Here is a 27,945-nt window from a genome sequence, read left to right as displayed (position 1 = left end):
GGGAACAAGGTTCAATCTGGGGGCCACAGAGATGGTTAGGATATGAACGTGTCTACCAACTCTGCTGTATTGGACTCTCTCAAGCGCTCTGCACACAGTAAGTGCTCAATAAATATGACTGGTCGAGAGGACCAGTCCTCCTCTCCCCCTTTTAGACTGTGAGCCCACTTGGGTAGGGACTGTCTCTATATGTTGCCAACTTGTACTTCCCAAGCGCTTAGTACAGTGCTCTGCACACAGTAAGCGCTCAATAAATACGATTGATGATGATGATGATGATGAAGGAAGGAAGGAGAAGCACGGGGATCCCTCATACACCATGTGGCCTTTTGGGATGCTTACAGGTGGAAGGAGGAGAAGCAGGGCTACACAACTTAGGAACGCAGACTTGGGCCCTTATATTAACACTGTTAAAATAAACTCTTGCCCTAGTGAAAAATATGATGCCTGGGAGTCCGAGGCCTGGGGTTCTAATCCATCCCAAGCATACCGCTTGCCTGCTGGGCTATTTTGGCAAGTCACTTAACTACTCTATGCCTCAGTTTCATCTTCTCTAAAATGGGAACTGAATACCTGTTCTCCCTTCCACTTAGACTGTGAGTCCATGGGGGACAGGGCCCGTGACTGACATGAACCCCAGTGTTCAGCACAGTGCTTAGCACACAGTCAGGGACTTAAAATTATTATTATCATTAATAAAGGATAGCCGGTTGGCCTCTGGGATTTAAAGAGGACACTGCTGGCAGTGGAATCTCATCCATGAGTGTATGTTGCAGATCAGAACATATAACTGATAGCCTTAACTAATAATAATAACTTTGGTATTTGTTAAGCGCTTACTATGTGCAAAGCACTGTTCTAAGCGCTGGGGAGGATACAAGGTGATCAGGTTGTCCCACGTGGGGCTCACAATCTTAATCCCCATTTTACAGATGAGGTAACTGAGGGCCAGAGAAGTTAAGTGACTTGCCCAAAGTCACACAGCTGACAAGCGGCGGAGCCGGAATTTGAACCCATGACCTCTGACTCCCAAGCCCGGGCTCTTTCCACTGAGCCACACTGCTTCTCCATAGCCACGCTGCTTCTCTAAAACACATGCTTGTAAACACCGTCAACTTGTCAAGTGCCAATTTGTACTTCCCAAGCGCTTAGTACAGTGCTCTGCACACAGTAAGCGCTCAATAAATATGATTGATTGATTGATTGTCCCTTGCTGCCCTGTTTTATTTGCTACCCATAATGCCTTGCATTGCTTTGGCTTCTCCCTAACGGTGGCTCAATCCTCCTGCTCCACGAGAATCATCCCACTTCTAGGTTTTATATACTGATCGAAAAGAAAGCAATCGGCTCACCCCCTCCTACCTTGCTTGCCTGATCCCATCCATCTCGACTCCGAGGCCTTGCCCAGGTCCTCCCTCTAAACTGGAACTCTCCTCTCCCTCCTTCTATGACACACCTTAAAACCCTCAATGAAATCACATCTCTCCGAGAGGCCTTCGAGTTTGATATCCCTGTGACGTACCCCGGGACCGCGCCCGAGATCGCCATCCCCGAGCTGGACGGGAAGACGGCCAAGATGTACAGGGGCGGTAAGATCTGCCTGACGGACCACTGCAAGCCCCTGTGGTCCCGGAACGTCCCCAAGTTCGGCCTGGCGTATCTCATGGCCCCGGGGAAGAAGCCACAGCCCCCTCAACTGTCCTTCCCATCTCCTTCGTGCCCTTAATCCCGGAGCAGGGAAAAAACAGCGGTGGAAAGAGGAGGAGTGGGGGCCTAGGGGACAGAGCCCAGGCTTGGAAGGCCTAAGGCTTCTCACTTGGATGGCGTGTGACCCTGACCGTGTTGTTGAACATAGTAAGCAGTGTTAACAACTACCATTTTAAAGAAAACCCCCCACCAAAAACCTCCCTGGGCCTCAGTTTCTTCCCTTGTAAAAATGGGGCCAATCTACTGCAAGTCAGAGAAGCAGAGTGGCTCAGTGGAAAGAGCACGGGCTTTGGAGTCAGAGGTCCGGGGTTCAAATTCCGGCTCCGCCAATTGTCAGCTGGGTGACTTTGGGCAAGTCACTTCACTTCTCTGGGCCTCAGTTCCCTCATCTGGAAAATGGGGAGGAAGACTGAGCCCCCCGTGGGACCACCCGATCACCTTGTAACCTTCCCAGCGCTTAGAACAGTGCTTTGCACATAGTAAGCGCTTAATAAATGCCATCATCATCATCATCTCTCCAAGAGGCCTTCCCCGAATAAGCCCTCGCTCTTGTGGTATTTGTTAAGCACTTGTTGTGTGCCAGGCACTGTAGTAAGCGCTGGGGTAGGTACAAACTAGTCCATTTGAATATAGTTCACGTCCCACCTGCGGCTCAGAATCTCAATCCCTAATTTCAGATGAGGTAACTGAAGCACAGAGAAGTTAAGTAACTTGCCCAAGGTCACGCAGCTGACAAGTGGCGTGACAGAGATTAGAACCCAGGTCCTTCTGCCTCCTAGTGTTCCATCCACTAAGCCACCCTCTCCCCCCAACTCTCTCTCCTTTATAACAATAATAATAATTATGGTATTTGTTAAGCGCTTACTATGTGCCAAGCACTGTTCTAAGCGCTGGGGAGGTTACAAGGTGATAATAATAATAATAATGTTATTTGTTAAGCGCTTACTATGTGCAAAGCACTGTTCTAAGCGCTGGGGAGGTTACAAGGTGATCAGGTTGTCCCACGGGGGGCTCACAGTTTTAATCCCCATTTTACAGATGAGGTAACTGAGGCCCAGAGAAGTGAAGTGATTTACCCAAGGTTCCACAGGAGACAAGTTGCAGAGCCAGGACTAGAACCCAGAGCCTTCTAATAATAATAATAATAATAATGTTATTTGTTAAGTGCTTACTATGTGCAAAGCACTGTTCTAAGCGCTGGGGAGGTTACAAGATGATGAGGTTGTCCCATGGGGGGCTCACAATCTTAATCCCCATTTTCCAGATGAGGTAACTGAGGCCCAGAGAAGTGAACTGACTTGCCCAAAGTCACACAGCTGACAATTGGCGGAGCCGGGGTTTGAACCCATGACCTCTGACTCCAAAGCCCATGCTCTTTCCACTGAGCCATGTTGCTTCTCTGCTTCTCTTTAATATATATATCCATAATTCATGTATTTATATAAATGTCTGTCTCTTCCTCTTGTCCTTATGGACAGGAACTGCGGGTGTTCCAACTCATATTGTACTCTCCCAAGCACTTAGAACAGTGCTCTGCAAACCGTGAGTGCTCAATAAATACCGCTGGTTGACTGATCATATACTGAGAGGAAACTGAGTTTTTCTGAGCTACTCAAACCATAAAAATGAGCTGAATTTAACTGGGAGGCTACACCAAAACTGGGCAGAAGTTAAACTTGAAGGGCTGACAAATTAAACCAAGCTCACTCAGGAAGAGACATAGTTTTGGAGAAAGCAGAATGGTAGTAACAGAAAAAATAAATATTCTTCCTTCTAAGCAAATCCACGTAAGATAGAGTAAAGAAAATTCACGTGGCTGCAGTGTTTTCCAGCTTCAAAGTCACATGACCATCACTTGGCCAAATCAGAAGATGAAGGTGGGGGGTGTTCTGCACTGTCTATTTTTGTTTATATCGAAAGCCAACGAAAAGCCAGCCGAGATTTTTCTTGCCAGAGCTGAAAAAGGCAATTTCAAATCTCAGTGCACCCATGCAGTACAAAGTGAGATTAACAGAATGCATAGAAGTCTAAAGACACTGAAAGATGATGGTATCGGGATGGGGATTGTGAGTGGTTGGGAAGAGGACAAGAAGCTTACCTTCTGGGCCCCCTTCTTGAGAAATGTGCTGGCAAATGTTTCCAAAATGCAGTTGAGGAACCCCGCTCCGGTGATCGATATCTTGCCTCTCTGGATAAACTCTGTCCTGTAAGAGAATGTGGATTTCTAATGTAATTTTATTTCTCTGTAAAGCTATGCTGGAAATAAGTCAATGGTTCAATTATCGTTTAGCAACCAGCACCCGGTGTTGTTCTGTCATAATTCACTGCTTATGGGCCAGTGTTGTGGATTTTTAAGAGAGGGCTGGAGCTGAGGTGAAAGCAAATTTATATTCTGAGTCTGACAGAAGGAAACAAGAAACGCTTCTCTTCGTCTCCCCCAGATACAATTCTAAATAAATCTGGATGGACCCAAAACCTGGAATCTTTACAAGAAGCAGTGTGGCCTAGTGGAAAGAGAATAGGCCTGAGAGTCAAAGAATCTGGGTTCTAATCCCGGCTCTGCCACTCTTCAGCTGTGTGACCTAGGGCAAGTCACTTCACTGTGCCTCAGTTCCCTCTCTGAGAAACGGGAATTCAATACCTGTTCTCCCTCCTACTTAGACTGAAAGACCCACATGGGACCTGATCATCTTGTATCCATCCCGGGGCTTAGTACTGTGCTTGCCATAGAGTAAGCATTTAATAAGTACCATTATTAGTAGCGTGATTATTAAATCCAGAAGGGAGGCATTGCCCTACAACCATTCCCTGGACCCTAAATGTGACCAGGCTCAATCCCAGAAGGAGCATCTTGAGGGATCAAAGGCAACTCATCTGTATGACACTTCTGCGTTTGTCCTGATCCACTGAGTCAACAGGCCCCGATCAGTGTTAAATGAAGTTCAAGCACCTGGGCACTTGAAGGGAAGACTGACGTGCTTGGATTTGGTCACCATCACCTAGGAAGCATTAGCAGCTGGCTTCAAGCTTAACGTCCCGATAGAAGAAATAGCGCATCCCCAATTCTGGAGCCACTAAGCACCCCTCAACCTCCTCCAACCCTTCTATTTTCTCTCAGGAGAACTGTGGGCAGAAGGGCTTTGTGCTTCATCGCCTCCTCCGTGATCAAACACACAACTGAGTGAATAAAACCAGGAGTGAGAAAATGGAAAACAAAGTCTCTGTGGAAAGTATTTTCTCTTCTATCAAAACAGCTGGGGTCTCATGGTCTGCATTGCTGTGGCAAGGCCTGGACCGAATTCTTTCCCCTGGCAGAGCGATGGACTCATTTGGATAGGTAAGGAGAAAGCATGGGGTTCGGGAACTCATTACAAACATCTGCACACCTACACAATGCATAAACCGCCTGGTCATCCCAGTCTAGGTTCCAAAAAAAACTATCACAGGCTACGCAAAATGATTTGAGTCTCTTAACTGTAGTGTTCATTGAAAATAATTTGATTATTTAGAATCACACCACCCCCCCCACCCCGCGACATTTAGCACTTCTTCTTAACCCAATATAATTCCGTATAATTTTCAAACGTAGTCAACTAAGGTGGGCGTCTCCATAATTGTGTTGGAGGATAAGGAGTGGTTCTTTAAGCCCCAAACTAAATCCAGAGGAGTGATGGATATAATCCTTGTACTTAATGTATTGCTCCAAAACCAACACTGAATTTAGTAGCTTTCACTGCTGACCCAAGTGATCCATTCAGCCACCCAAAGGATTTTACGCTTGGCCAGTTCCTTTCCAACTCGTGTTGGTAGAATTTGTCTTTCCCCAGGTACTACCCAAGGGCAATATCTGGGTTTTCTTGACTCTCCAGTTTCTCTATTTGTGACCTCTCCAATTTCTGGTCCTCTCCATCAACGGTACTCCCTGTAAATGCCCTCTCACTCTGCCCTCCACCCTTCTCATCATTTGGTCCAATCGGGAACCACGACAAGCCTGCATCCTAGCCCACTGCCCACATCTCTGTTGCTCACCCTCACCCCTCTGTGACAGGGGTTTAATTAAAGGGTCTTTGTTGTAAAAGCCTTGGCAATATTCCTGGTCAGATAATGTCCAGGATCCTTCATGCTGCCTTCACTGGATTTGCTTTCAGAAGCTTATAAATAATCGGAGTCATTCCAAAGGGACAGAAGGATTTTCAGAAAGTTCAGTGTTGTTTCAGGGGCCCATTCCACTTCCTAGTTGTCTACTGGGGATGGTATAGTAGAGCTGACACTCTTGACACTACAGTGAGCTCCCAAGATCAGAAACCCCAATCACAGAGATCTTTTCCTGTGCAGTTTTCTCCACTGACTATATTTTTTTAACCCTCAGTCTCTTTGGAATAGCACCAGGGGTTTCCACTGCAGGTAACCAAAGACTGACCATGGCCTCACAGAGATGGGGTATGAGCCAACCCTCCTAGTCAGACCGACTCCTCTAGCATCAGTAGCTGCGTCGTAGCCATTTGTTTTGCACCAGACTGGTGCGATTATAAGACGCTGTGAGACCAAAGCAGACAAAACATCCCGCCGTAGAAATGGCTTTGAGGAAGCAACTTGCAGGACAAAAAAAAAAAAAAAATCAGCCTGCGTCTAACTCTGCAGCACCTAGTTCGAGCCTTGTTTTTTTTTCCAGAACTCTGAAAGACAAAAAGTTTGTGAAAAAACTATTGATCGTCCATTGATCTCTAGAAGACAAGGCCAGCCTGTCTGCATTATTGCATGGATACGGAGAGTAAAGAATTCAGGGAGGAAAAAAAAACCAAGCTATTAATGAGATTTCATTACAAAATTATTGACAAATTAAGTATGGCAAATTTGGTCTAATTGTTTCCGTGATAGGGGTTTAATTAAAGGGTCTTTGTTGTAAAAGCCTTGGCAATATTCCTGGTCAGATAATGTCCAGGATCCTTCATGCTGCCTTCACTGGATTTGCTTTCAGAAGTTTATAAATAATCGGAGGCGGTCCAAAGGGACAGCAGGATTTTCAGAAGGTTCAGTGTTGTTTCAGGGGCCCGTTCCACTGCCTAGTTGTCTGCTGGGGATGGTATAGTAGAGCTGACACTCCTGACACTGTAGTGAGCTCCCAAGATAACTTATGGGTCAGTGAAGAAGGGGGCAGAGGAGAAAGCTAGGAAAGAAAGGGGGCTCCCAGACTGAGCCCCCTCTTTCCTCTCCCCCTCCCCCCGCCTTACCTCCTTCCCCTCCCCACAGCACCTGTATATATGTATATATTTTTGTATGTATTTATTACTCTACTTATTTTATTTGTACATATTTATTCTATTTTTGTTATTTTGTTAATATGTTTTGTTTTGTTCTCTGTCTCCCCCTTCTAGACTGTGAGCCCGCTGTTGGGTAGGGACCGTCTCTATATGTTGCCAACTTGGACTTCCCAAGCGCTTAGTACAGTGCTCTGCACACAGTAAGCGCTCAATAAATACGATTGAATGAATGAATGAAAGAAAGGCTATGGGGCGGGGGGACTATTTTTCTACCCCTCGGCTGTTGGCTCCTTCCTGAGAAAATGAATCAAATATGAAGGAGCTCCAGAGTTGTTGCATAACTTTCTATCTACCACTGTGCTCAATACAGTGCCTGGCACATAGTAAGCGCTTAACAAATACCAAAATAAAACAAGTCTCCTACTCTAGGGGAGTTTCTTATTCGTCTGGGAATGGTGAAAGGCAGTTTCTCTCGGAAGGCAGCGGACAGACTTGGGAAGGTACTGTCCAAGGATCACAGTCTACCAGTCGACGGGAGGTTCTCCCAGTCCACAGGAGGGGCTCACAGGCTACCGGAGGAGCTAAGGTTCTTTGGGAGGGGCTCACCGTATTAGGGAGAAGTTCATTCAATCGTATTTATTGAGCGCTTACTGTGTGCAGAGCACTGTACTAAGCGCTTGGGGAGTACAAGTTGGCAACATATAGAGACGGTCCCTACCCAACAGTGGGCTCACAGTCTAGAAGAAGTTCCTTTCCTTCCTCCCAAGAAATGGAGCGGGAAACCGGGCTGCGGAACTGACACCTCTCCCTTGCATTTTCTGAAAGCTTTAAAGGGACCGGGGGCAGAGCCTGGTGAGCGGAAATATCACCAAGTTGGATTCTTGAGTGGCACACAGAGAGGTAGAAATTTTACTGAGAAGGACGGGATAGGTCCATGACAGCAGATAGCTCAATAAAATGAAATTTCACCAAGCTACAATTTTTTTTTAAACCACCAAAAATATTTCCATACAAGGTCCAAGATAATTCCAGCAATCTCTATGTGTGCTATTGATGATTTCTGCCTAGATGAAGCATAATCATACCATACCAAGAGGCAGTATGTCCTAGTGGAAAGAGAATGAGAAAGGGAGTCAGGAGACTTCCGTCCTGTAGTGAGACGTTGACCACATCATTTAACCTCTCTGGGCCTCATTTTCCTCATTTGTAGAATGGGAAAAGGACACCCACTCTCCTTACCTCTTCAATTGAGAGCTCTGAGTGAGACAAGTACTTGTTTGATCTATTTTCTTCTATCTCTCCCAGGGCTTAACATAGTAGATAGTACCTAGTAAGTGACTAGTACCATCAAATATATATATATATATATATATATATACCAACCTAATTGACTCATATAGACCCCAGCATTTAGTAGAGTGTTCGACACATAGTAAGTGCTTAACAAAAGCCATAAAACAAAGAAAACAAAACAAACATTCTTTCCTCCAGATTTTAGCGCTGGACCAACACAATTGCTAATTCATCCCGAAAACAGCCTCTGGCACTATCCTAAAACCAGATGTTTCAAAATAAAATGACAGACGTTAAAAAAAAATACCCACAACCCAAAAGGCCCACATTTAGTCCCATATGCAATCCTACACATGGGGTAAATTTCCTTCTTGATTTCACTGGGTGATCACTGTAAATCTAGAAGTATAATGATTTATAAGCCATGTCATTTTCATGTAGCTGTGCTGTGGAAAGTACAACAGAATTAGCAGACATGTTCCCTGTCCCCTTCCTATTATACACGTATTTTATTAATATTAATGTCTGCCTCCCCCTCGCGACTGTAAGCTCGTCATGAGCAGGGAATGTGTCTGCTAATTCTGTTGTATTGTGCTCTCCCAAGCACTTGTACAGTGCTCTGCACATAGTAAGCACTCAATAAATACTATTGATTGATTGATTAGAGAATACAAGGTAACAGAGTTTGTAGACACATTCCCTGCCCATGACGAGCCTGTAGTCTAGAAGGGGTGCTATTTATAAGATTCTGCTATATTGCAAAGCAGCCAATTAAATCTCCTGTTAGAGCTATGTCCCATCACACCTCGGAATGGAGATCAACAAATCAATGGTAGTTATCGAGTGCTTACCTTATACAGAGCATCGTTTTAAGCCCTTGGGAGAGTATGCTACAACAGAGTTGGTAGACACGGTTCCTCCCCACAAGGAGCTTACACCCTTGAGGTAGGCAAAGGAGATTGGAGATAGGGAATTACAGGGAAGGTGAAAATTACATTTCCCAACGTGGCCGGGGGAATAATTGTCTCCATTACCCAAAGGCCACTAAGCCTTTTCCCAGAGGATCATCATCATAATAATAAAAATAATGGCATTTGTTAAGCGATTACTATATGCAAAGCACTGTTCTAAGCGCTGGGGAGGACACAAGGTGATCAGGTTGCCCCATGTGGGGCTCACAATTTTAATCACCATTTTACAGATGAGGGAACTGAGGCACAGAGAAGTCAAGTGACTTGCCCAAAGTCACACAGCTGACAAGCGGAGGGGCCGGGATTTGAACCCATGACCTCTGACTCCAAAGCCCGGGATCTTTCCACTGAGCCACGTTGCTTCATGTCTCTGATGCTGGGGACGCAGTTTATGCCACCCTCTGGGAAAGGAGCTGTCGAAGGAAACTACATGGACTCAGCATTGTGCTTAAGCAGGTATGTCAGAGACAAGTTTATTTCTACTAGCGCTTGTAGGGCACAGTGTTTGACAGAGTTTCCTCCACCTTGTCCAGCTCAACAGCTCAACTCCACGCAATATAGTTTCTTTACATACAGTTGGGAAGCATCTGAGCTTCACAAGTGACCCAAGAGCGCAATACACGCACAATACTGCTGCTTCTAAGCACAGCAGCAGTAAATTTTTACTCAGCTGTACAGGGGTCCTACCTTTGCTAAGGGAGGAACAGCTCCAACCTGTCTCAAGACCCAGGAATCCAAGCTTCCCGATAAGGCAGACATTTGGATGGGATGAAACAAAGGAGTGGAGGATTCGGATGTGCCCGCTGTGGGTAAATGGCGGCTTGGCCGGACAAAATGGAGTCCAGGCAGAAAGGCCCGTCACGCTCCACCCCTTGGGATCCTACCACTCCAGAGATGCTAGTCACTGGTGTTACTTCTGTTCACTTAAACAAGATGGTTACGGAGCAATCAAGCTGGTCTCGAGGCAGAACAGCTCTGAGGGGACAGTCTGAAGAGAAAAGGATGAATGCAAAGCCCAAGACCACTTTGCTTCCACAGAGCCAAGCTTTTAAAAGGAGTTGCCCAGGACTGGCATTGCCTCTCTGCTTCTTCTCCTGCCCCCGCCATTTTTTGTTCTGGTATTTATTAAGTGCTTATTATGTGCCGGGCACTGGAGTAGATGCAAGATAATCGGGTTGGACAGTCCCTGTCCCACAGAGGACTCAGCTGTAATCCCCATTTTACAGATGAGACAACTAAGGTGCAAAGAGAAGAGAAGTTACTGGTCTGAGGGCATACAGCAGACAGATGGAGGAGCTGGGATTAGAACCCAAGTCCTCTGGATCCCAGGCCTGGGTTCTTTCCACTAGCCCACGCTGCTTAACGTGGAACCAACCCCGCTATGGGTAAACTGCGTCATTATCACTTAAACAATCTTGTGGGGAGATCGGCTACAGCAATCACTGGCTGGTTTTCCGGTTTCTAGATTAAAATTCTAGCTTTCTCCTCTTTAATTCCAACCTTCTCTAAGTAGATCTTGCTAGAAGTAAATAGTCTCTGTGTAAATTATATCGCTTGCCACTACTCTGTTGTGCCTCTGAGTCTCCTCTCATAAATATTCCGCAGAAGCTTCTTAGTGGCCCAAGATATCTACTCATGGCTGCAATTCAAATTCTGGCAAGACTACTTAGCACTCCTGTTCCTTAAGAAAGCCCAGATTGGAGTAAAGCTTTTATTTCTGCTTTTCATTCAGGGTCCTTTAGCGAGATTTTCCCTATCATGTACATTTTCATACTTAGAACCCACTGGCTGTTTTGACTAAAATGCCCATCTATCCCGAAGGGTGGCTTTGGTTCCCGGAAAAATGACTGAGCTGGAAATGTTGTTATATTATCCACCACTCAGAAACCTCTATGGGGACAATTCCCTAGAAAACCCACGGAAAAGTGCTCAATAGCAGGAGCAAAAGAGTCATCTCAGTCAAAATGCAGAATGGGGAGGACATTTATTAAGTGTTGACTGGGTGGAGAACACTGTAGTAAGTGCCACAGTGATTGAGAGGTAGCATGGCCTAAAGGAACAGAACTAGGGCCCGGGAGCCAGAAGGACCTGGATTCCAGCCCCGGCTCTGCGACTTGTCTACTTTGAACAGAGTACTTTATCAGTGCTTGGGACAGTACAATATATAGACACAGTCAGGATACAGAAGAATCAAGTGTGCAATTTCTTTTCCATTTGGACTTCTGCAGCCGGTCACTTCAGAAACGGCCACTGTGGACTTGGGGACCTAAGACGGCTGCAAATTCTGCTCAAAATTCAAACTAGAAAGCTGAACTCTATCTCCTCCCTCCGCTATGCATCTCCTGACTCCTCCTGATATTAATGCTGATTACAAAGATGGCAGTCTTAGCTACCAGACAGAGATTCTCGACTTGATTGAAGACCATGATTCTATTTCTTCCTGCACCGGCATTATGTTCATCGTTTTACTGTCTTGAGGAGTTTCTAGATATTGCACAAGAAATCAACCCCTCAGTAAATTTTTCTATACTTGAAAAAAAAAATTGGAAGTTGGCATCTCTATTCTGCAGTCTCAGTCTCATATATCATGCCCCTTTAGGACACTCTGCAATTTTGTTACTCATCAGGATCACTTAAGGTTTCCTCTCCATCATGTTTCCGTACCTATCGCTTCCACCGATAAATTCTCTTTCACACCGATTCAAGAGTGCCACCACTCGACTTCTCTAAACTTTTCGACGGTGGTTTTCCAGCTCGCCTTTCTGGGGGTTGTGGGGGAAGGTGGGCAGCAGCAAACAAAAAAATGATGTTTCAGCTTTTTGTAAAAAAAAATGTAAAATTAAGGAAGGAATTTACTGCAGTTAAGGACCTAGTACCATTGGCACTGTAGAACACTCAAATGAAAAGGAAAATGGAACGCGGACACCGGAATTTGAAAAAAGGGTGTTGAATTTAATCCTTTTTTAAGATCTGCTCTGCATAATTATGCACATATATACACTATGTACATACCTACAATTTATTTATATTAATGTCTGTCTACCCCTCTAGACTGTAAGCTCATCATGGGCAGGGACCATGTCTACCGACTCTGTTATATCTGTACTCTTGCAAGCACTTAGTATAGTGCTTGGCCCATATTAAGTGCTTAATAAATACAACTGATGGATTGATTGGGCAGGGAATGTGTCTTTTACACTGTTATGCTTACTCTCCCAAGTGTTTAGAACAGTGCCCCATATACAGTAAGTGCTCAATAAATCCGATCAAAATAAAATCAGTGTCGCTCATCGTTAAAACCAGTTCTCACACATTGACCGTTAAGTACGCTAAACACAAGTATCTTCCTGCAAACACCTGGCTCTTCCACACGCTGCCTAAAATATCAGTTTCTCCTCTTAGAATGTAAGCTTCTTGCAAATAGAGAGCATAGCTCACACTTTTTTTGTACTCCCTCAAGTGCTTAGTATAGTACACCACACCCAGTGGGTGCTCAATAAATACCTTTACCACTACTACTATTACTTTATTTTTAAAAATGGGTTCCCTCGGCTTTCCTATAACATGAATGTTGAATTCTTGCAAAGGCCCGTGCTAAAGAAAACCTGTGCTATAACACTCATCCCTTCCTACACTGCACAAAAGGCCACAAAAAAGGCCGTGTTTTTCGATAACAAGGCCAGCCCAGCCCAAATGGTGATGATGATGTCAGAAGAGCAGTCCCCTTTCCCTGATCGTGTTCTACCCCAGAAACCTACAGAAAACACGCACTGGGGTAGAACAGAGTGTACACTTCAAACGTTGGATCAAGGAACCTCGCTTTGAAGTGTAACGACAGTTTGAAAAAAGGCCATTCTTACTAGAAAAGGAGGGTGGCGATAATTACTGTCTAATGATGTGCTGTGAATATCAAAAATTAACAAGGACATTTCATCTGCAACTTAAAAAATCCAAGCTCAACTGTAACAAGATTGATCTCCTCCCCACCCCGCCAAAGTGTGCTAGGGCTATGATTAAGGCTGCCTATAGTCAGGGAAAGAGTTAGGGGTTTGATTATTCTCAGAGTGTAAGTGATCGGTGCTTGAATATGGAAGGATTGTAAAAAGAACGGGAAAGGCTGATGTTTAACCAATGGAAGTTTGTTTTCTGATTGGTTTTAAGAGACCAGGGTATCATTCCTCCAGCAGCACTGAAATCTTTCAAGTCATCAAAGGAGTAATGGTATTTACTGAGTGAACACAGGGTGCAATGCACTGTATTAAAGCAGTGTGGCTCAGTGGAAAGAAAGAGCCTGGGCTTTGGAGTCAGAGGTCATGGGTTCAAATCCCGCTCTGCCAATTGTCAGCTGTGTGACTTTGGGCAAGTCACTTAACTTCTCTGGGCCTTAGTTACCTCATCTGTAAAATGGGGATTAAGACTGTGAGCCCCCCGTGGGACAACCTGATCACCTGTTGCCTCCCCAGCGCTTAAAACTGTGCTTTGCATATAGTAAGCACTTAATAAATGCCATCATTATTAGTAAAGTCTTGGGAAGATACGAACAGAAAGAAGAGACAACTTCCCTGCCCACAAGGAACTTATACTCTAATGAAAGAGCTTCATTCTAATGATGCCAGGAAAAAATGGGCGGTACATGACAATTACTTCCAATCACGAGGTTTCTACATGTTTTGGATCCCGGATCTAAGTCAATCAGACAGACTTTTATGAAATCTTGTTTGGGGAATAAAAATAGAGCAGTGGAGGGGGGGAGCCAGAGGACAGAATAACGGACCAACAGCCAAACAGAAAATCCTCTGACAAAATGGGAACGTCATCATCATCTAGCGTATTTATTGAGCGCTTACTGTGTGCAGAGCACTGTACTAAGCGCTTGGGAAGTACACATTGGCAACATATAGAGACAGTCCCTACCCAACAGTGGGCTCACAGTCTAAAAGGTGTTAGACTAAACACCTTTAGTCTAAAACATCAGGTTAAAATACCAATGAAGCAGGCAGTAAGTGAGCAATTAAGCCTTCAATTTTTGCTTCTTATTTCCACAAATACGCCCTGTTCTCAGCTTTCAGGAGAGGCAGGATATTTTAATCATAGCACCACTGCTAGGAACTAGGAGCTGGAGGTCAGAATGGGTGTGGGAGAATGCTTTAGTCACAGATTTGAAGGTATTAAAAGAGGTGTTGGATCACCCTACCACACATTTATCAATCCCGCTGAGCTTTCCGCATCAAGGTACGGAAACAAATCCGAAGTGAAGCTTCCACAGCCAAGGTATTTGCAGTCTTTTGAGGAAAATAAAATGAACTCAGCTGTTGGCAAAGGCACGGAAAGCTTTCTGGCATTTGGAAACATAAACTAGAGTAAGCAAGTCCTCAGAGGTTTGATGTCTTTTTCATCCGCAATGCACGTTTCAGATCTCCTACGGAGAAATAATTCCGAAACAAGATTATCTATTATCTGGCCACTAACTAGACTCAGCACGTATGCGAAAGAGAGAACCAGTCAACTACTCGGATAGAGCTTTAAAGCATTACTGGGAGAGCTTCTGCAACGGTAGGTTAGCTGAAGAGGTTAGCATTGGAGTCATGAAATGTGGGTTCTATCACCAAGCTCTGCCCTTGGTTTGCTGGGTGACTTTAGCCAAATTGCTGAGCCGCTCTGTGCCTCAGTTTCCTCATCTATAAAATAGGGATCCCTGCCTCTCCCTACTGCTTTGATTATGAGTTCTATGGGCAACTGGGTCTGAACTATCACGTATCTATTCTAGCACTTGACCCAATCAATGGTATTTATTAAGAGCTTACAGTGTACAGAGCTCTGTACGAAGCACTTGGAGGAATATATGGCAACTGAGCTGGCAGGTACTTTCCCTGCCCATAAGGAGCTTAAAGTCTAGAGGGGGAAACAGACATTAATATAAGTAAATAAATTTTGGATACTTACAGAAGTGCTGTGGGGCTGAAGCAAGGGCAAATTAAGGGTACAAGGAGAAATATAAGGATGATGAAGAAAGGGAGTGGGAGAAGAGGAAATGAGGGCCTAGAGAGGGAAGGCGTCTTGGAGACGTGCCGTCTTTGAAAGTGAGGTGAGTGATAGTCAAATATAAAGAGGGAGGGCATTCCAGGCCAGAGGCTGGATGGGGCAAGAAGTCAACAGCGAGAAAGACGAGACTGACGCGGTACATGACCATGACTAGTAACTGAAGTAGGTGGTAGAGGTAGATGGTATGTGGCTTTAAATGAGGAAAAGAGAGAGATAGGTGAGGTTGAATGGTGCAAAAATGACTTTGAGGGGCAAAAAGGAAGCCAAGTCCTCCTTTCCCGGTAAGTCTAGGATAGGGGGGGAAGATGAGGCCCCCGCTAGAGAGAGTGGCAGGAGAGATGGAGTGGCTCTCCATCTGGGGAGCCACGTTTCACTGATAGGGAGGAGCTTTCCCATGATGGATTTGGTGGGGGGTGGGGGAGCAGGGAAGGGATCCCTCAGGCTGCATTTGGCTGAGGTTGTGGAGGGATTTGGGTGCAGGGAGAGGGGAAGGTGCAAGGGCCGGGGAGGAGTTGGATGGGAGTAAACTGATGGGGCTGTGTTGGGATAGGGAGATGAAGGGTGGCACTGGGACAGGATAACAGGGATGGGCTAGGGGAGGAGGATGGGGGCAACATAAGAGAAACAGCAGTGGCTCAGTGGCAAGAACACGGGCTTTGGAGTCAGAGGTCATGGGTTCAAGTCCCAGCTCCACTGTCAGCTGTGTGACTTTGGGTAAGTCACCTAACTTCTCTGTGCCTCGGTTACCTCATCTGTAAAATGGGGATTAAGACCATGAGCCCCCCGTGAGACAACCTGATCATCCTGTAACCTCCCCAGTGCACAGAACAGTGCTTTGCACATAGTAAGCGCTTAATAAATGCCCTCATTATTATTACTATTATTATTATTATGGGGAGAGGTTGGATGGCGGGGCTTGAAGGCAGGGGGTGCAGTAAAGGAAAGACAGGGTTAGGCTGATCAGAAGGAGGGGATTGAGGGGCATACTGAGGTCAGAGAAGTTAAGTGTTATAGGTGAGGTCAACGGTAATAACTGTTTAATCCATGGTGCTAGCAATCTAACAGGGAGAGACAGGAATAGGAAACAGTTACACGTGGGGGAAATTATAAATAATTGACCATACAAACTACCAGATATATAAGTGCTGAGGGAGCGGTATAATAATAATAATTATGGTATCTGTCAAGCGCTATTCCAAATGCTGGGGTAGATACGAAAAGCAGCGTGGCTCAGTGGAAAGAGACTGGGCTTGGGAGTCACAGGTCGTGGGTTCTAATCCCAGCTCCGCCACTTGTCAGCTGGGTGAATTTGGGTAAATCAATCCACTTCTCTGTGCCTCAGTTCCCTCATCTGTCAAATGGGGATTAAGACCGTGAGCCCCACATGAGACAACCTGATCACCTTGTATCCCCCCCAGTACTTAGAACAGTGCTTTGCACATAGTAAGTGCTTAAATACCATCATCATCATACAAGTTAATCAAGTAAATATGTGCTAGGTATGTTGAATGTTACATTCCTATTCTATTGTATGCTCTGCTCCTCCAAATCCTTTACTGCTACTCTAGGGAGATGGAATCGTGGGTTCCAGGGGCAACCGTCTGGCCCAGTTTGGGATTTCTTTTGCAGTTAATTCCCTCTCATTATACATATCCAAACAGAACTATTGTCTGCTGCCTCAAACTGCAACTCATCCTTACTGGTGCTATTCTTTTAAGTTTTTATCTACATGTTAAAGTTCTGCTCTACTTCCCGACTCTGACAAAGTATCCTCAGGCAATGGAGCAAGTCAACCACGGTTCGCTGGTTTGACAAACTTGGAAAGCTGGGCATGATTTTTGGAAAGGCCTTCCCAACTGAGCCTGGGTGTTCTAGCGAGGCTCACTGGGGCAAACGGTGAACTAAAAAGACGGGTCTTAGGAGTTCAAGTCCCATTTTCTCCATTAACTCAAAGGGCAAGAAGATCTATAATGAGTTTCCTCTGCTCCAGGGCCCAGGGCCTTCCTTAATAGTTAGGTAGAGGTCCAAAACAAAACAAAAGTCTCAAATCATTCAGAAGACCATCTAGGGCTCTCTCCATTAATAATACACATCAATAATAAGAGTAGTAAGTCGGGAGGTATCGTCCCAATGGGACAAATTTGTCAGCTGAATCTCCAAGGGGAAAACAAAATGGCAGAAGCTGCCTGAGTTAACACTTTCTGACTCTTTGGTCAGTGATAGGGGCGTGGTGCCGAACCGAACCGCTTCTAGTGTCTTTTGACACATTAGGTTGAGGTAATGGAGACTGGAGTCTAGGGACTGCTGTGTGTTTGGGCTAGCAAGTGGTATTTATTAAATGCTTCCTATGTGCCAAGCACAATACTAAGCTCTGGGGTGGATACAGTCAAATCCGGTTGGACACAGTCCCTGTCCCATGTGGGCCTCACAGTCTTAATCTTCATTTTCCAGATGAGGTAATTGAGGCCCAAAGAAGTTAAGCAACTTGCTCAAGGTCACACAGCAGGCATGTGGCAAAGCAGGGATTAGAACCCAGGTCCTTCTGACTCTAAGGCCCGTGCTCTATCCACTAGGACATGATGCTGGGGGCCCGATAATCTGACTGATTGGCAGCTGGCAGCACTACCCCCCAGCCTCCTTGGACTCTGGAAACAATTGTGAGGGCACTGGGGGCACGGGCAGTGAGGAGCAACATATTGGCCTGAGGGTGTGAGCCTGAAGTCTCCGTCAATCAAGCGGATATGGTGACATCAAGAAGGTTAAGGCGTATGTGAAGGGGTTCTTGTGATAGGTGACTTCAAAAATATTTATCCTATCTAAATGTTGTGATCCTCAGTAGAGTTTTGGGGGGGGTTTAGCATTAGGAGAGTAATGGCCAGATCAAAGCCTGGCTCCGCCATTTGTCTGCTGCGGTACCTTGGGAAAGTCACTTAACTTCTCGGTGCCTCACTAAGCAGCGTGACTCAGTGGAAAGAGCATGGGCTTTGGAGTCAGAGGTCATGGGTTCAAATCCCAGCTCTGCCAATTGTCAGCTGTGTGACTTTGAGCAAGTCACTTCCCTGTGCCACAGTTACCTCATCTGTAAAATGGGGATGAAGACTGTGAGCCCCCCAGGGGGCAACCTGATCACCTTGTATCCCCCCCAGCGCTTAGAACAGTGCTTTGAACATAGTAAGCGCTTAATAAATGCCATCTTTATTATTATTATTATTATTATCTGTAAAATGTGGATTAAGACTGTGAGCCCCATGTGGGACATGGTCTGCGTCCAACCTGAACAGCGTGTATCTACCCGGCACTTAGTACAGCGCCTGGCACATAGTAAGCACTTAAAAATACCATGAAAAATGGAATCTATTCTGGAAAATTATCCTTCAAAAGTTCAACGGTGCGATTTGGACTAAGTCATTCTCCCAATGTTTTAATGAGAGGGAAATGAAAATGGATGAAAATGTCCAGTATGCATAAAATGAAGAATGTCTGAAAAGGGAAAGTAGGGATGGCATAAAAGAATAGACATCTTTAATTGAAGAGAAGTGGATTTCAAGACCCATGTGCTCAAGGTGGCCTGAAGTTCAATTTCTGCCAATTTCATTAACCCTACCTACAGGGTGGGGGAAAAAAACAAACAACTTTCTGAAATCATAACACAATTTGCCACTGGCAAGGGAAAATAGCAGCTTTCTCCTGAATAGTCAATGTGGCACCCCCGAAAGTAAAATCCCTAACACTGGGCATTTTGGAGGCAAAAACACCACCCTGATCGATAATCTTTCCGTCTATATTGGTGATGTTGACTAAACCTGCTCTGAGAACGGCTCTCTGGTCTATTTGGGTGTTCCCCCGAACTAGGAACAGTGTCTTATCAATCCAAAAGTAGCTTCGATCATTTTCCTAGTCAGAGGAGGGAAGGAAAGGAGAGGAAGATAAGTCACTGGGTCTGAAGGCAGTATTTAGGTGGCAAGAATTGATGGGACAGAGAAGCGGAAAGATTTATCCAATGGGGGAGGTACTACAACTGGAGTGAATCCAAAAACGGAATGAGGGGTTTGGCAGGATAGATTCGGGATTGGCTCTGCCCAAAGTAAGTTGGGCCTGGACAGGCCTAATAAGTGTGGAAACCCACTTTGCATCTATCTCTGACTCGAACAGACAGGCAGAGCACAGGGACAGGATGACATTTGGTTTCAAGTCACAAACCCACACCTGCTAACCAACACACAGCTTGTAAATCTAATTTTAGGCTGAGCAGCCTTGACAGTTTCCCCCCTACCCGCCTTTCGTCATTTAAAGTTCATGTTTTATCCTCTGGTCCCAGGAAACGACTAGTCATTACTCTCACAACTCCAGGAAAAAAAAGTCAGGGGTGGGTACATGGTCCCTGACTTCCAATCTGTAATTAGGAATATCGCACTTAACACATCTAGTCAAATGTCTCGCTAGGGGCTAAATCGGCCTCGAGCTCCCACGAATCGACAGTGGCAATCACGCTTCTTCCCCCAACAACTGTTTTCACCGTTCACAAGATCCGTGCACCAAAAAACACACAAACCATAGAAATGCATGTGCTAAAGAGCTTTAATTTTTGAACCTGGAAGTATGAATTAGAAGTCAAACGCCCTGCATTTGGGCGAGAGGACTAAATTCCCTTTTTTGCTGCTGCTTTCTTGACCATTTCCCCTCCCTGAGACTTTTGGAGGCAGAAGTTTGCTGTTTCACATAGAGAATCACTAGGGCCAGCACCTTCAGAGCTGTAATGGACCTCGGGAACCCTTATATGGCTTTTTACATTTCCCAAGAGGCCACCGAAGCCAATGAACAGGGACTAAACAGTAGAAGCTATCATAAATACAACTGAATGAACCCCCCATCCTACCTCCTTCCCCTCCCCACAGCACCTGTATATATATATTTGTACAGATTTTTTACTCTATTTTCTTTGTACATATTTCCTATTCTATTTCTTTTGTTAATGATGGGCACACAGCTTTAATTCTATTTGTTCTGAGGACTTTGACACCCGTCCACATGTTTTGTTTCATTGTCTGTCTCCCCCTTCTAGACCGTGAGCTCGCCGTTGGGTAGGGACCGTCTCTATACGTTGCCGATTTGTACTTCCCAAGCGCTTAATACAGTGCTCTGCACACAGAAAGCGCTCAGTAAATACGATTGAATGAATAAATGTACTTCCCAAGCGCTTAGTACAGTGCTCTGCACACAGTAAGCACTCAATAAATATGATTGAATGAATGAATTATACTTCGATGGGCAATAGGAAACCAAATAACTCAGGGCAGGTAAGGAGGGGAGCCAGAGTATGCAGAAAAAGTATCTGTCTTTCCAGGATGGAAAGAGAGAAAGAGAGAGAGACTGAGGGAATCAGAAGCCTGAGAACTCCCTTTCTTTCCCAGGATTTCAGGTAAAGTAGCAAAAACATTCTTCCTTATGGGTGGAAACTTGACTGACTTAAATAAAGAAGTTTTTGGTCACCAATTCGGCCAGGGAAATTATCCCAGCCCCTTAGGGCTCAGCCTTGAACAAAGATTCATGACAGGCCACAGAGAAATCAAGTTGCAGGCAAGAAAGAAGTTTTAATTCAATGTTAAGAGTTCAACCCTCGACACTTGTACTGGGCCGATCTACAGGAACCCACGGGTGTGAGGGGCCAAAGTTCCAACTCCGTCACGAGCGTGCCGTGCGACCGTCTGGAAGTCACTAACCTCTCTGAGCCTGTTTCCTCAGTTGTAAAATGAGGATAATCATTTCTGCTTCTCTCTACCCCCGACAGAATCTGTGCCGTCTTCCCCCACCCATCCCCAGCCCCCACCCCCCGACTAGCCCTAACACCCAGGCCGCCTTACCAATTTGGATTTTCCAAACTTTCCCTGAAGACCGATTCTTCGTTCATCGATGCATACTGTGTCCAGGTCAAGCACTGGCTTCTAATAGCCATATTTCTCTCCTGCATATTGAGCCACGATTCTTCTTCCAGCTGAATATCTGGCACCTTTAAGATGCTCACCTGTCAAGCAAAGGGATGGGACAGGGTTACCTGAGTCGGTCTTCCTGCAAGACAATAACAGTTTCGGCCTTGGATAATTAAGAGGCAGACTGATTGTTAAATAAGAATAACAGCTGATGAGGATAACAACCATCCCAAGTGCTGTTGGCCCTTGAAATCAAAACCACTTTGACCTTAATGAATGCTGGTGGGAACATGCAAATGTTCAAAGACTTATTCAAGCTCTGCAGTCTCCAGCCAGATCTGCTTAACTGCTAAACACTAAGTAAATTATCTGGAGATTTTATGTTTCAGCTCTAGTTGGTGATGGCCTATTTAAATTGATGGATTCTGATAGAACCTACTTATAGACCACTGCATGCAAGATGCTATCAGGTAAAATCTTTTCTCCGGTTTAGTCTCTGTCCCGTACCTGAAAATAGATGCTTTCTTTGGTGAAGGAGACATGGAAGAAGACAGAAATAGAGAGAGGGGGGGAAAAAAGCTTTAAATAATTTAAGGTTTGAGCTACAAGATGAAGGTATATGCCTTTTGAATACTGAATTTGGCACTCACTGTGGTCCTCAACTCCAAAATGCTGCACCAACAAAAAGAAAGGAAAGCTCATTTTCATTACCCAGTGGGTGTATTAAGCACATGGACTTTGTTACCCCAGGAAGTCCGGGCAGGTATGGATAAATCCACCGGCAAGCGGTTCAAAATGGGTCTCGAGGTGCGCAGTGAAGCAGGGAGAGAGGAAAGTCAATGATGTGAGATGGATCAACCTTAACTCACCAGGATGGATATCTAGGAGGACAACCATCATACGGTTCCTCCAACAATCCCGTTATCCCTGTCAGAGACGGAATACTGACTGGCTGAACCGTTATCCTGACCAAGTTCTGGAATTATTTAATGTTCTTGTGCTCCCTTCAGGACAGAAAACGCCATTAAGAAATGATGTTGCCACTGCTTTTCAACCCACTTATACAACACAGTAATTCAATGTTTACACCAATCATTTAGGGCGCAGAGCTGGGTTTCTTTAATCCCACGCAGTCGATTCGGATTTTAAATAGCATTCAAGAGGTGGTGCAGTACTTAGGGATCTGGATCATCTAATGCCAACAATTTATTTTTAGCAAACTATGTCTGATAACTACATCAGACACAAATCTACATCACACAGACTTAAGTCATTCAACGACAAAAAAAAACAAAAATCCACTTACCTTTTTCCAACAAAGTAGCAATACGGTGCTTTGAGGGGTTTCAAAGAGAGAAAACAATTTTGCTTTCATGAAGGCATTGTTTACAATCCAGTTTCTTACAGAAACAAAGACACTAGCAAGAAGAATCATGCCCCTTGAAATCATCCTGGGTCACCCTGGATCTCAAACGGTTTTATTTTTTAAACATCCTTAGCCAAATTTCAGGCCAATCTGTACAATCTTTCCATATTTTCCCCCCATTCGTTAAAAATAAATACTTTCTGGATTCACTTGCATTATGCCTCCTCAAGATCAATTTGGGCCAAACCAACTCCAAAAGGAGCAGGATCAGAGGAAATGGCCTCCAGGAATGACTGGAGGGATTCAGGTTAGACCTAAAGAATAGTCTCCTAGATGTCAGGGTTGTGAATTGCACGAGCTTGTGGCTAGGGGATTGGGAGTCGCTCCCGACTTGGAGAACTTACAGAGTTGGATGTTGGATGGACACCTATGTTTCCGAAGTGGTCTGAACAAATCCCGTCAGGAGGCAGGAGACTGGATCTAATGACTTCAAGGGCCCATCCAGAACTCCGAATCCCTGATCGTACCGACTAGAATGCCAGTCTAGCTGGAAAGCAACTTACCTTTCGCAAAATTTCCGGAACCACATTCTGACAGATTGCTATTCTCTTTCTGTAGATGATGCCGGTTGAGCCATCTGAAAGAATGACATCCGGAGACTCACTTTGAAAAATCCTAGGCCATACGTGTTTTTGCAAGGAGTTTTCCCACTTCAATAATAACAGCGGGACAGATCTTACCTCCCAACTTACCGACTTTGGAGCAACGTTCCAAGAAATCCATCGGCCTGGCATAGGACCAATCCTATGCTGAAAAAAGACAGCAAAGAATCTCTGCAGGGCTACCTCCTGCCTATTTTTAGTAAAATTTGATACCTGGGCCTCGAACTGATCTGGACCAGCCTACAGCTTTCCAAACACGGTCTAACTGCAAGACTGGCTAAATGTCGGCTTGAAGCCCGTTTCTAAACTCAATCAATCGTATTTCCTGTCTGCTTACTGTGCACGGAGCACTGAACTAAATGCTTGGGAGAGTACAATAAAATGCAGTTGGCAGATGCGTTCCCTGTCCACAGTGAGCTTCCAGTCTAAAGGGGAGCAGAACAAAGGTACTAAACAGGGGAGCATCTCCAGTGACAATTTCCTCATGGTGATAATGATGATGGTGTCACCCGCCGCAGACGACGGATGTACCTCGGTTCTGATGCTTCAGGACTGAGAATCCACAAGGAGAAATCGATTAGAGTGAGTGGGTACCCCAGTACTCCTCGCACTCTCTTCCCTGCCGTGTTCCTCTTGCTAAGCTTTTAGTACAGTGCTCTGCACGCAGTAAGCGCTCCATAAATACGACTGAATGAATGAATGAATGGGCCGCACCCCCAACCCAAACGTCAGAAACTCTCACACCACCCCAGTCTGAAAAGGAACCATGGCTGAGGTGGATGGAGCTATTTCATGGCCCGAACGCCACCCGGCGACTCCAAAAAAGGTGGTCTTGGGAATAAAAACCTCAGCCTTGGGCTTCCTGCTTCCTTATCTCCGATCACCAGCCTTAACTTGATGGGGTTTAACAGAACCAGAGCATGAAGGGTTGCCTATCAACCTTGGCATGAAGCAAACACTCCTACCTATTGGCTTCAAAGCTCTCTACCACCTTACCCCCATCTTACTTCACCTCCCTTCTCTCCTTCTGCAGCCCAGCCCACACACTCCACTCCACTCCTCTCCCGCTAAACCTCCTCACTTTGCCTCATTCTCACCTGTCCTGCCGTCGACCCCTGACCCGCATCCTACCTCTGGCCTGGGATGCCCTCCCTCCACACATCCACCAAACTAGCTCTCTTCCTTCTTTCAAAGCCCTGCTGAGAGTTCAGCTCCTCCAGGAGGCCTTCCCAGACTGAGCCCCACTTTTCTTCTGCTCCTCCCCCATCCCCATCACCCCCACTCCCTCCCTCTGCCCTCCCCCCTTCCCCTCCCCACAGCACTTGTGTATATTTGTACATATTTATTACCCTATTTTATCAATGATGCGCATATATCTATCATTCTATTTATCTATTTTGATGGTCTTGACACTTGTCTACTTGTTTTGTTTTCTGTCTCCCCCTTCTAGAAATGTGAGCCCATTGTTGTGTAGGGACTGTCGCTAGCTGTTTCCAAACTGTGCTTTCCAAGCGCTTAGTACACTGCTCGGCACACAGTAAGCGCCCAATATATAAGATTGAATGAATGAATGAATGAAAGACAAAATCCAGGGTTTTTTTTTAAAAAAAACAACTCCATTCGATTCTCTAGCCTGCCTCTGGAAACCAATGTTTCCTGTGGGCAAGAAGCTCTGAACATTTACACCCATAATTAATTCCATGGGCATTTTATGGCTCAATAAATATGAATGAATGAATGAATGAATGAATGAATGACAAAATCCAGTTTTTAAAAAAAAACTCCATTCGATTTTCTATCCTGCCTCTGGAAACAAATGTTTTCTGTGGGCAAGAAGCTCTGAACATTTACACCTATAATTAGTTCCATGGGCCATTTTATGGCCATCTGACTACCATCCAAGGCCCACGAAATATACCTGATGTAAAAAATCAGGACCGATGAACACTAATCTTATGAGCATTTAGCAAACACAGCAGCAGGCTGAGAGGCGTTGAGATAAGCTCACACAAATAAAAACAAACAAATAGTTAAGCCAAACACAATACAGGCAGACAGAGGCAAGTAGCAACCCAGGAATGGAAATTTTGTGTGGGCTCGGGAACTAAGCCAACAAGAGCGGAGCCCTGCTAATACTCACCTGCCTGAGGCCCGGCAGCAATTATTCCTGCAACTTAGACATCAGGCAAACCTGATGGTTGGCTGCAGAAAGTTCAAGGATTCTGCCTGTATCTTAACAGAGCTAATGGCAGGCTATCCATTGGGGCTGCTAGGTATTAGTATTTTTCATCGAGCCAAATGAAAAATTTCAGGCCATCCTTGGGAATGTGCCTCTATGCCCTGCACGCAGTACGCGCTCGATAAATCAGTGTGGCCTACTGGGAAGAGCATAGCCTGGGAGCCAGAGGGACCTGGTGGAATCTAATCCCTCCTTCGCTGCTTGTCTGCTGTGTGACCGTGGCCAAGCCACTTAACTTTTCTGGGTCTCAGTTCCTTCACCTGAAAAATGGGGATTAAGCTTGTGAACCCCAAGAGGGATATGAACCGTGTCTAATCCAATTACTTTTTATCTACCCCAGAGCAAAGTATAATGCCTGGCATGCAGAAAGCGCTTAACAGATACTATTAGGAAATGAACAAATCCCACTGATTGATGTCTTCTGTTTGGCCTGTTCTGGGTGTGAGAAGCAGATGGTACCCTAGAGTCTGGCTGATGGGCATTTTAGTATGACCCACCCTGGACTTTAGGGATGGCCACCCTGGCAAGGAGATGGCTAGGGATTCGACAAACCTGAAATTCTGCAGGTTTCTATCAGTTAGGTGGATGCAGGGACAGCATAATTCGGGGAATAACCGGCTTGGAACCAAGCTTTGTGGTACTGGCACCAGAAACTTGGTAAGCTCCTTGAGGGCAACTCTATAGCACTTTCCCAAGTACTTAGTACAGTGGTCTGCACACAAAAAGCGCTCAATAAATACCATTGATTGATTCCATCTGCATAGCTCAAGCACCACAAAACAGCAGTTAGGTATTTGGCATTAAGGTTTGTCCTCCTGACCCCGCAGAATATATATATCTGCCTACAAGGAGCTTACAGTTTAGAGGAATAACTTCAAAATTTACTCCCTCAGACGCAGAAACCCTCCCTCTCAGGAAGATCTATTCATCAGGTCAAACATCCATCTGTAGGGTTTCTGGGTCTGAGGGAGTAAATTTGAAGTTATCCCTCTAAACTGTAGCTCCTTGTAGACAGGAAGCACACAGGGACCATCTCTATATGTTGCCAACTTGTACTTCCCAGTGCTCTGCACACAGTAAGCGCTCAATAAATACGATTGAATGAATGAATCTACTAACTCTGTTATTCTGTACTCAATCAATCGTATTAAATGAACACATACTGTGTGCAGAGCACTGTACTAAGTGCTTAGGAGAGTACAATACAACAGAGTTGTTAGACACATGCCCTGTCCACAATGCAGTTACAGTCTAGAGGGGGAGCAGACATAAGTACAAACAAATAAATTATGGATATGCACTATTGTGGGGCTGAGGGAGGAGTGAATAAAGGGAGTAAATCCAAATGCAAGGATAGTTCAGAAGGGAGTGGGAGAAGAGGAAGTGAGGGCTTAGGCAAGGAAGGCCTCTTGGAAGAGATGCGCTTTCAATAAGGCTGTGAAAGTCGGGAGAGTGGTGATCTGTCAGATATGAAAAGGGAGGGTATTCCAAGCCAGAGGCAGGACATGGACAAGGGGTAGACAGCAAGATAGGTGAAACTGAGGTACAGGGAGTATTAGTGGAGCGAAATGGGCGAGCTAGATAGTAGTAGGAAAACAGGGAGGTAAGGTAGGAGGGGGTGAGCTGACTGAGTGCTTTAAAGCCTGTGGTAAGAAGGTTCTGTTTATTGTGGAGGTGGATAGCCAACCACTGGAGGTTCTTGAGGACTGGGGAAACGTGGACTGAAGGGTTTTGTAGAAATATGATGTGGGCTGCAGACTGAAGTATGAACTGGAGTGGGGGGGAGAGAACAGGAGGCAGGAAGGTCAGCAAAGAGGCCGATCCAGTAGTCAAAGCAGGAAAGATCAGGTGCTTGGATTCACGTGGTAGAGCTTGGATGGAAAGGACACTGTGGATTTCAATGAGGCTGTGAAGGTTGAACCAACAGAATTTGGTGACAGACTGAATACAGGGGCTGAATGACAGAGATGAGTCGAGAAAAATGCCAAGGCTACAGGTTGGTGAGACAGGAAGGATGGTGGTGGTGTCTCCAGTGATGGGATAGCCCCCTCTTTCCTCTCCCCCTCCCCATCCCCCCCGCCTTACCTCCTTCCCCTCCCCACAGCACCTGTATATATGTATGTTTGTTTGCACGTATTTATTACTCTATTTATCTATTTTATTTGTACATATTTATTCTATTTATTTTATTTTTGTTAATATGTTTTGTTTTGTTCTCTGTCTCCCCCTTCTAGACTGTGAGCCCATTGTTGGATAGGGACCGTTCTCTATATATTGCCAACTTGTACTTCCCAAGCGCTTATTACAGTGCTCTGCACACAGTAAGCTCTCAATAAATACTTATTGAATGAATGAATAAAAGAGGGATGAAGACTGTGAGCCCCATGTGGGACAACCTGATCACTTTGTATCTACCCCAGAGCTTAGAACAGTGCTTTGCACATAGTAAGTGCTTAATACCATTTAAAAAAAAACTA

At 45.2% G+C, this 27,945-nt stretch overlaps 1 protein-coding gene across 3 annotated transcripts in view; it reads right to left on the bottom strand.

Annotated features, from left to right (window-relative positions):
• Window positions 1-27,945, bottom strand: part of PRELID2 (PRELI domain containing 2) — a 79,432-nt gene that overhangs the window by 35,666 nt on the left and 15,821 nt on the right. For 2 of the 3 annotated variants that reach the window (XM_038740180.1, XM_038740181.1), the window contains exons 3-5: window positions 23,131-23,204; window positions 21,136-21,296; window positions 3,806-3,911 (exon numbers count right to left, since the gene is read on the bottom strand). In XM_038740180.1, coding sequence (XP_038596108.1) covers window positions 3,806-3,911; window positions 21,136-21,296; window positions 23,131-23,204 — 341 coding nt within the window. Of the gene's footprint in view, window positions 1-3,805; window positions 3,912-21,135; window positions 21,297-23,130; window positions 23,205-23,319; window positions 23,377-27,945 lie in introns of all 3 variants that reach the window. The other variant, XM_038740182.1, reaches the window with a different exon arrangement.

Source organism: Tachyglossus aculeatus, chromosome X1 (assembly GCF_015852505.1).
Source record: "Tachyglossus aculeatus isolate mTacAcu1 chromosome X1, mTacAcu1.pri, whole genome shotgun sequence".
Lineage (NCBI taxonomy): Eukaryota > Metazoa > Chordata > Mammalia > Monotremata > Tachyglossidae > Tachyglossus > Tachyglossus aculeatus.
This window is presented reverse-complemented; position numbering and strand designations above follow the sequence as displayed.